At 38.1% G+C, this 10476-nt stretch overlaps 1 protein-coding gene across 1 annotated transcript in view; it reads left to right on the top strand.

The window, feature by feature from the left end:
• CPNE4 (copine 4) overlaps positions 1–10476 on the top strand; it is a 182354-nt gene that overhangs the window by 127698 nt on the left and 44180 nt on the right. Inside the window, exons 7-9 of the mRNA XM_085311856.1 lie at positions 2004–2102; positions 9676–9762; positions 10309–10368. Of these exons, the coding sequence (XP_085167982.1) occupies positions 2004–2102; positions 9676–9762; positions 10309–10368 (246 nt within the window). The remainder of the gene's footprint in view (positions 1–2003; positions 2103–9675; positions 9763–10308; positions 10369–10476) is intronic.

Below are 10476 nucleotides of genomic sequence, written 5' to 3'. Positions count from 1 at the left end.
AAAAAAAAAATCTCAAAAGTATCTTTTCCTGGAGGTCTGTGATAGCATTGAGTATGTTCTTCTATTTATTCTCCAAAAAGTCAAAACCTGAAAAATAAAGTTAGTTTAAACAATTTCATGATAAAAGCTTTTTTCCCCTCTTTTACAAATAGCCTTTTTTCAAAAGTATTTTTTGAAAAGMATTACTGAAACTATASTTTTTGCATATTTACTTCAATTTTGCTATGGCAGTTTGGCAAATCTTTTTAGTTAGCGTTACTTTTAAAATCTTAAATTATTTGCACAATCATTACAGATAAATCTCTTTACGTACTGTTTCATCTCTGAAAYCCATTTTTTTTCTTCAATGAAAAATTTAGAAAGTAATTTCAATAAAAAATGGCTAATTATATTAACAAGAAAATTCTCATAAAAAGAAAATGAAGCCATTTCAACTTACAAAACTTATGAAGCAGAAATGGTTTCAGTGGTTTGAGGTTTTTTGTGGCTTTTTGTTACCTGCTCTTCTAAAAATTGCAGTCAACGACAAACGCATAAAGCTTTATAATGAAGATTTCATCATAAAGAATTCACTGGGGCTGTTAATGACAAAAATACTGTGTCTAATTATGTTTCAGACAGCATTACCACTCTCAGACCCAGAAACCAAATCCTATTTGATTGCTCTTGTATAAAACTTAGTCTATAAACACGCATTCCCTCCACCTCCTAGAGTCAAAGCTGTTAAAAAGGATGTCTGTGTCTTAGAGAAAAATACTTTCRATTTTTCTTCTCAAGATCTTGCTTGCCTTTGGGATCCCTACTTGAAAAAAGTAAGCAAAGTTGCAGATGATGAGGTGGAAAAATGAGAGAGTGCTCAAGAACTTGGGTTTGCCTGACCAGTGAACTGTTTCAACTGATGAATGCCTGGAGCAATATGTGATGTGCTTATGCTCTTTCCCTATGGGCAGTCCTTTGTAGTGCTACTGTACATCTACAGGGTGGATCACAGAAATTCTCTTTGCATCAGACCAAACCCCTTCATGAGGCTAAGTGGAATAGTGTTGAAAATTCAAAAGAAAGCTAAAGGCATTATAAAAAAGGAACTTAAATGATAAAGTATGTGGTGATAYACTGCCTGGAGGAGTCCTGCACATGAATTCAGTGAAATCACCACCTCTGTCTCTTCTGCAAAGGCAGCTGAGGTACCTGGGCATTCAGTAGCATGATAAGTTCAGGAAACTGGCTTAGATGTACAGATCAAATGACTTCTGAGCTATGCCTGAAGTCAATACATCTGACATGGACACACACTTTGTGCAGAAGAGGCCATTTATTGACTTACTCCTGTTATAGGAGGATGTTAGATGGTGAGAATCTATTGTAAGACTTTGTGTAAGACTCTGCTTATGGTGGGTTAAATTGTTGTCAGTTAGTCTTTCTCTTGAAAGTTTTTTATCCTTTTGCTCTCACTCAAAGAATTTGATTATTTTGCACATACCTTAAGCTTGTTATTGAATCTTTTCCTCTACCTGCAAAGTGAATTTGCAAACCACTGAAACGAATAAAAAGGGATTGGTTACAGTGCTCACGTACTGACTTTGGTTGAATTATTCATATGTTTATCACCTCTGGTAGAATTAATGTAAAAGAATCTAAATGGAGCATTAAAAGACTAGTTAGAAACTGTAGACAGTGGACATATGCAATTATAGACAATCTTATTTTTTGCACCTACGTAAAAGATGCAGTCAATGAATTATTTCTTTGTAAATGCATGAACTTGCTTTCATCATCCAGCACCATTACACACAGCTGCTAGAGCAAGCTGTGTTGAGATTCCTCTTGTCATATCATTTTGATCTTGGCAGGAATATGTTTTTAATATCTCTTGTGATTTCCTTCTAGATAAAACATTCCACCCAATAGATATCATAATTTCTCCCGTAGTGTTTTTCAATAAGACATGTTTTTTATCTGAAGAAAAATGTTTTCCTCTGTTCCTTTCTGCTTTCCTTCTCCAGTGCATAGTTTGGGACTGGGATTCCAATGGCAAGCATGACTTCATTGGAGAGTTTAGTTCGACATTCAAGGAAATGCGAGGAGCTATGGAAGGGAGGCAGGTAAGTGAAAAGCACTGAGAGACTCTCAACATATATGCTCTGCAGAGCAGTTTTCATCAGACAATTATATAATATTGCTAGTGACATTGCTTAATTGTTAAAATCGGAAGTTTACTTGATCTRTTGATCTCTTGTGTATGTTTTACTGTTACGTGAATAAGATACTYAGAAAATGCAGCTCGCAGCTCTTCCTGTACTTCCATATAATAATTAGTCTCTTTTTCTAGCTCACATTCCACAGACATTTCTTTCTGCTAATATTTATTTTCTTTGAGTGTAAACATACGGTTTCTCTGAAGCGCTGCACTGTACCACCAGGACAGGTACTGAATACATTCCCCTAGTGGCCAAAAGCCTTTTAGTGGGTGAGGGTCGTTGTCCACCTCTCGCCATGTCTGATGTGCTGTCTTCATTGCTGCCAGCTCTGCCATGAACCCATCCTGATGAAACCAATCGGTTTCKTAAATGTCTCATGAATTACAGTCCTAAGGGGAAATGGAATTGTTAGCTGAATAATTTCTTTATGTCAGTGTGATCTTTGCAAATTGAAGTTGATGGTAATTATTGCAGATGATAAATGATTTGGCATATCTAATTCTAGAAACTGTCATTTGCTATTATTATTTAATCCTAAAGGTGTAAGTTTTGATAAATTCTCTGAGGGGAAGTTAAAAATGTTGGCTTTCTTACCTGATAATTTGTAGGCACTGCTTCATGGCAATCTGAAAATCAAACACAAATGCCTAATAAACTTTATTTGGGCTTTATATTAAGGTTCTATTTATAGTGGGTTAATGGAAAACTAACGAAGAGTCAAAAGGTCAGAGAGTCAAAATGCTAAGCAGTCTGGCTATTCCCTAGGTCAATAAGTTTTCTGTGATTCTTCTACATATCTTCTACTGATGTGGAAACTAGTTTACATATACTACTCGTGTAAAATCTGTTGAGATGTATTAGTCATATATTAACCTATTATAAATAATTTCTGAACAGAGCCTGATTGTAAAGTAAAAACTTATTTTGTTCTCTCAGGGTCAAGCTAAATCAGAGGATCAGGTCCCACTTGCAACATTCTGGGCTGGACTTTTTGCACATTTTACAACACTTTCTTGAATTGATACCTATCAAAACTTAATCCAAACTGAATTTGAGTGGAATTAAGAGCCATCTTAAAAGATAAACAGATTCCAGAGTGAATAGTATTAACAAGGCCAGTGCTGTGACAGTGCCCCAAATCTTTTACACAAATGTCTGTGGCTGGGTAAGGGACTGTGTGAGAATAGTAAAGGATGTATATTCCCAAGGTAAACTTTTTTGAAGAGCATCTCAGTCTTTCTCAAAGAGAAAGCTTTTTGGCCAAGGTAAGAGACATGGAATCCGGAGCAGCAGGAATAGCTGCAAATTAGCATTTGTCCTGTTTTCTTTAGGTTTTTCTTCTCTCCAAAGAACAAGCATGCACTACAGAGTGTTTACTTTGAATGTAAAGGGTTTAGTAAAATTGGAGAGAATCACAGAGGAGAGGGAGGGTAGTTTGTGTTTAAGTGTATGTGTTGTTAGGTATTTCTAATAAGAAAGGCCACATCAGAGAATTGGATTTGTGTGTGGGTGAGGAGATGGGTAGCTTAGACATAGTCCTTTGTTCTTAGGAGAGATTTTTTCATAGCCTCAGACCAGAAAAAGTTCTGTTTTCCGCTCCTTTCGGTCAGAGGAATAAAACTGCCAACTGCCTCTTTCAGCCTGCAGTGATAAGCATTCTTTCACGTATCATCAAAACAGCTAGTGTCTTGAAGATGTGAACCAAAATCTGGAGTTTGATCTCAAATGCTGTGGGGAACCAGTGTAAAGAGAACAATACAGGTCTGGCACCCCTGTTTGTATTGCTAAGGAGACACAGTAAAGCCATTTATTGTACTTAGGTTTTCCTTTGTGCAGTAGAGTTTATGACCAGCTAGAGTACATTGCTATAGTTCTGTCAAAGGATCATCAAAACCTCCTAGTGGCTGTCAGCCAGGGTCTTCTGATCTCTTAGGCAACTGGAGAGAGTAGGAGAGAACATTTACCATTGGCAGGGATCTGGGAACTCTCTTTAAGCGCCAGTTGCAAATAGCAGAGTTAAGGAGGCCAGACCAGTGGCATGGCTTTCCCTCTCTGCCCCGCAGCAACAGCTGTATTGCACAGTATGAGCTGCACAAGTTGGCATAAAAATATTGAGAAGTAAGGATGGGAATAGTATAATGGTTTGAGCTGGTGAGTAGGAAGAACTGTGTGTCCTGTGTATATAGCTAGCACTTCAGATCATTTCATCAGCTCACCTCATCTCTGTGTCAAGGTGTTAAAACGGATCTTGAAGTGCATTGCCATTTAACTGTTCGTAGCTCATCTTTCAGAAAGCACTTAGAGTATTTTGTCTCATTCTTCCTCAGTTGAGATAGAAATGTCTTATGGCCAAACTATCAAATGACAGAGAATCATTTGGATGGTCAGAATGGATATATGCTATCTACTTATTTATAGGAGGTGGTGATGCTTCTAAGACTGTTGTGGTTCCACGCCCTGCGATGGAGGCTAATTATCCCAAGGCTTGACTATCAGCTTCTGATTAGATGAGTTTACGGTTGATTTGCCAGCTAGCTCCACTCTAAGGTTTCTTGGGAATTTGTGCTTTAGACCAATCAGAAAACACCAAGTGTGTTTTTGTGAAGTGTATTAATATTAATCAATTATATGATGTTGAAAAAGACTAGAAAAACTTGATACAAATGTAAAGATTATTAAAGCTGTTCATATTTAAAGAAGAAATTCTCTACTAGTGACTGAAAAGTCTCATTCTTTTTTAAGTAGAGGCAATAAAACCATGGGGATTTGGGGAAAAAAAWAACATAAACAACCTGTGTCCTCATTCAGTGCAGGAGTTACATAATGGAAAAATTTGTCCCTATATTACAGAAGAAGTGAACATGCATGCACACAGAAAAGGGAAAGGGGAGAAAGAAATCCTGTTGTACTTAGCATCCGTATTAGCATTCCCAAAAGGTCAGAATATTATTAGCTCTGGCTGAGAGTTTTCCTGTTTGTACTTTACTTGTTAGATAGTTTCATCAGAAAATATATTTCTAGGTTTCTGGCAGGGCAGGGCAGAGGGGTGGTGCTGAGATGCACAAGATTGGATGGGATCCTGAGGGGACTTGAGATGAGTCTCCCCATCTAATCAGACACTAGAACACATACCTGACTCCGATCCTAACATCAGGATTTTTGCARGATGTAGCTCTTCACATAACAGAGCCTAGGTGGGACCTTTAAGCCAGTCTTAACTTTGGTGATGGACTAAGGAGCTTAATGACATCAGTGGTCAGTTCCATGTCTAGTTAACAGCAGAGGGGCAACTTTGTCCCAGACAACAACATCAGCAGCTGCTACTGGTCCCAGTGAGGGCAACAGAGTCCTCAGAGGAGGCTGCAGCAATGTGAGGCACCTGCTGTCTGTGGAAACTAATATTGCAACCTCAGGAGTGCAGGTGAGGCTGGGGCCCTTGGCTGAGAAAACAAAAAAGACTGATTTTTCCTTCACCCCACAGCTACAGGTTTCCAGAGAAAACCTCTGGCAGTGATTATAAACAGCACTTCTCCTATGGTGAACATCTCCCTGTGAAAGGAGAAAAAAAGCTGTCCTGTCCTCCTGCATGAAGAGYTGGCAGGGATAAACTAGCCTTTCAGGCAGCCAGAGATGCAGTTCGCTTGTAAGTGACTTGCTTTTCTTGAGGCATCAAGAAGAGATGATGCAGGACATAATGCTGCCTGCTATCGATTTGTTTTTTTGCCCTGTCCATTAGACCGTGATGCCTCCTTTGTCATGTACAAAGGATGCAATTTGTTTCAGCAGTTGTACATGAAAGAATAAGGGATTAAAAAAAAAAAAAGAAGAGGAGGAAGAATTACAGAGGAGGCAAGAGAAYATGCTGATGAGAACCAAATCTCCATTTGACATAGCTCTCTAGCCCTTCCTTGCAGGCCTGTTTGATTTCCTGGTGTGCAAACACAGTGATCAAGGGAAAGCAACTCATCTGTGCCATGTTTCCTCTTGCCTCAGACTGCCTCTTGCCATCTTGCATCCTGACACCATTATTTCTTTCTTTCTCGCAATGGCTTATGCAGCTGGTAGCAACATGCTCTTCAAATTTCAGTTTCTTACAGTGTCTGCCCACATTTAGTCACCACCAGTGTGTGGCATGATTGATCACATCATTTGCTGTTCTCTTGGGAAGATTTGGTGAGAGAAGGGGTAAGACAGTTTGGGGAAGCAGCATCCTTCACTGCAAAGATGAACATTTCTCATGGAAGGGCCTGCGTCTCCTCATTACGTTGAAGAGCAGATTAGGACTTCCCAAGTGTCAGCATTAGTTTGCTGACTTTCATTGAAGAATAGCTGAATTGAGTTTGTTTTAGACTCAGAAATTCTTCACGTACTAGTTTAGATTTTGCAGTATGAAAGAAACACCAAAGCAGTAGATTTTGGGGTTTTATTACCGACATTTGTAACAGTAGTTACATAAAATTAGCAGGAGGTCGTAAAATCAGGTTGCTTTCTGTTTCAGATTCACTGGCTTGTTTGACAGGGAAAGAACTTGCATAGCTCAGAGCTGCCAGACATATGGCAGAAATGTTAAGTGACTATTAGAATGATGAATTTAAATTTCACAGTGTTTACCATTAGTGTCAGACTGCAGACTCTTACATTAGTTTCCTCTCCACTGAAAAGTTAGTTTAAAAGACAAAAATGCATCAATAAAAAATGATGTCAGATAGCAAGTCAGTAGTGGAACGTAGGAACAGACTGAAAAACGAGCTTGTCCTCACAGTGCAAGTGAAATATTTGAAGTTTTTTTTCTTTGTTACTTAACTGCTTAGAGCGTATTCTGAAATTCTATTCCCTTGAGAAGAGCTGGAGAGATGACAGTGACACGCGTGTGTAGGGGATTTCCTTCAGATGTTGATTGTCGCATCTTCAGCTCTTCCTTTGGGAATTGCAGAGGTTTGGAACCGGATCTTGGCGGGTAATTAAAGATGACTGTGAGTTTCCTGTAAAGCAATTTAAAATATTTTTAAGTCTACACATGAATTGGGAAAGGAGTTTTCCCTTCCCTTTTTCCTGCCCCTTTCTCTTCCCTTTYCTATCACACTAACAGATTTCATAGGTGCAAAATTGTTCTTTTTTTCCACTCTCTGGGGATTCCCTAATCTTGCTTTCGTATCTGTATCAGCTAATGGCATGTTAGTGACCTGCATGTGGAGTATTTTAATCAGCTTTAGATGGTTGCTGAGAATTGTTACCTATGAATCTCAAAATGCACATCAACGTTCCCAGTTACATGTTACAGTTAGCACRTGAAAGCTGAGAGGGCTGGCCACAGGCACACAGCTTTCTTCTCTAAAATAGTTTTGTATACTGCCTTGATCCTCAGAAAACGGGAACTTTTTCTAAAAGCCAGTTACGTGCACGTGAACGTCGATCAAGCTTACATACTGCTTTTCCCAGAGGACGGGATTATGTGCACGGTGTAAGGATTTGTACAGGTCAGGCCTTGTTGTCTAAACATGCACACTGAAAAATGTTCATGTTGGCGGAAGATAAAATTAAGGAAGTGCTCTTTGGACYGTCAGGGGAAAGCAGGAGGTCTCTCCGGTGTGTCAAGAGGAGAAAAGCACTGCTTTCTCTCCTGCTTTTGACTCCTACTTCTTTCTCTCTGTTCATTACAACTATTTTAAAATGTATGGAGACTGCACAGTTGCTTTGTACGAATGCTCCCGGTAGGTTTGGAAGATAACTGCCTGCTAAAGTGTCTCGCCAGAGAGCACTATATCAAGATGTGAGTGGGCAGTGCTTTTGCTTCGCTGGCAGATAGCTTTCCCARATAGGAGCGCCCTGCACCCTGGCATTCTGTCGCCCAGAGCTCTCTCTAGGTRGAAAGAGAGACTTTGATTTCTTAAGCCTCACTGATTCCCATGAGTAGGGAAAAATGTTTTTTGGAGGATTTCCCCTGAATATGTGGGCCTGTGTCTGCCTGTCTTCTCAGTTGGAAAATGCATTTTGCAAGACAAATAATGGAGCTGTAGGCTAACTGCGAGAGCAAGCAGATGTGCTTCCTACAGTTTAAATCATTTTTTTTCTTTTCTTATTCTTGGCTCTGTCACCTGTCTCCAGAAACACAGTGATGAAAATGCTTTTGTTTTCTATGCGGAAAGGTCTCTCATTGCTCCAAAGCCTTATGTTTTGTCTTCCCCTTCTGACATTTGGAAAAAAGCTCTAGGTCTGAAGTATTTCAGATACATTCAAATAATTGCASTTGTGCAATGGTTTGAAGCTTGGTGGAATCAGTGGGGCTGTTGTAAGGCAAAAATGCTTTGCATGTTCAAGCACTTTGTTTGGACAAATGGTATGTGAGGATCCCCACTATAAATAAATTATCCTGGTTACTGCTGGAAATGGATCCTTTATGTTACCCAACTTCACATTACAGCTTGCATATTTTCGTCTCCTCAGCACTTGAAAACACCTCCTCAAAAGAAAATAGTAATGTTCTTAATATTATGTAGTAACATATTGCACATGCAAATTTGGATTTACAAGTGCCAATAGATGCTTGCACATGCAAATGTGCATTTTGCTCCTGTAGTAAGAGGCGTGAATRTTATTGTAGTCATTAGAGTTCAAATTCTAAAAACTTGGCCTTATCAATCTGCYTGAAACCAGAGAAGGCCAGAAAATTAGAAGTGAAAATCAGTAAGACTCTGGGAAATGTTTTGTTGGGAACAAAGCAATACATTTCAGTGACAAGATCGGACTATTTTGCTGTGAAATTGCATACTTGTAAATAAAACTGATCTGAACATTTTCAAAAAAAAAAAAAAGATTTTTCATTTCTATTTTTAGAGATAATTTTCAAAGTTTGATCTCTTAAATATATCAGTAATTACTTAACTTCTTCTGTTGACATCTCAGTGCTTTTCTTTTTCTTTTATTATCATAATCAAAGAACAAATCTTTGCTCTCTCTGAAAGATCTAAAGACAGCAATATGGGTTAAGGAATCATTTTACTCTCTAATCAGAATTTCTCTAATCATGACAGTTTAATACAAAAYGCCAGAGTTACTTTGTAGGGAATTTTGTAGTTAATATAATGCATCAGGATGCTCCCTCACATATTTTCACTAAGTTCCCTCTTTTTTTAAAAAAAAAAATGATTTCAGAAATACTCAGTGTTGCTTACATAACACCTCTACAAGCCTGAAAGATGGTAACACAAGAATCTAAGTAGTTGGGTATCTCTCTCAATGCTATGTCCCTATGTGTGTTTTGGAAGACAGGTGTTTGCCCTGGGCCTTTTTCTGTTAAGATCATTCTCAGAATAGTTCATGGTTTTCATTTTTTCTTTTGTGTGCATTATTTGATAGGATTTATTAATATTATTTGATAGGATAATAGGTTTTATTCAACAATCAGACAGTGCCATCTTTGTTAATTATTCAATTTGTACATGAATCTTCCTTCATGCAGTCACTACTTTTTTCACAGGTACAATGGGAGTGCATAAACCCCAAGTACAAAGCAAAGAAGAAAAATTACAAGAACTCAGGCATTGTCATCCTTAACCAGTGCAAGGTATCTGTGCTTTGCTCTTCATCTTTTTATTTTCTAAGATCTCAGTGTTAACAGTGATTTGAAATGGAGACACCAAACCAGAACTGTGGGTAAAAAGCAATAGAAAATGAGCCACTTAAAAAAMAAAAAAAAAAAAAACAAAAAAGAGAGAGAAAAGAAGACAAAGGGTGGAATCTCAAAACAAATGAACACTCCTCAAATTCTCCTCTTCTGTTGTCTTCTCTCTACTGCTCTCTGAATGTAGAAAAATGCTCTTTTTCCTTATAAACSAACAGCAAAATTTCCATTGACTTCCCATGATAAGAAACAGTGCTTGGYTCTACTTTTGAGTGAAATTACCTTTCTGTAGCTTTAGAATAATTTTAGTACTTTCTCTCTTTACATTTTTATTCCGTTCCCAAATTATATTTAACCTTTTCTTCCTCTCCTTTTTTTTTTCTGTTGATCTGTCCTGCTCCTTCCAATCTACTTTGTTCAAGCTGTTTCAAAACTTTGATATTTTAGCAATGTACAGTTAATTTGTATGTCTTGCTTTCCTGTCTGCAGATCCACAAGATGCATTCTTTCTTAGATTATATCATGGGAGGCTGCCAAATACAGTTTACAGTAAGTGTCTTTGTTCTCTAATAACTTGTTTTAAAGAAAGGGAATCCCTTTAGATACTGATTCATCACTTTCACAGAGAAAAGTCTTGTATGCCATTCCTTGATAAAT

The sequence above is a fragment of the Rhea americana genome, unplaced genomic scaffold (assembly GCF_003343005.1).
Source record: "Rhea americana isolate MKP2758 unplaced genomic scaffold, rheAme1 scaffold_35, whole genome shotgun sequence".
In the NCBI taxonomy this organism is placed as follows: domain Eukaryota; kingdom Metazoa; phylum Chordata; class Aves; order Rheiformes; family Rheidae; genus Rhea; species Rhea americana.
Note: the sequence above shows the minus strand (reverse complement) of the source record. Positions and strands in the feature narration are given on the sequence as shown.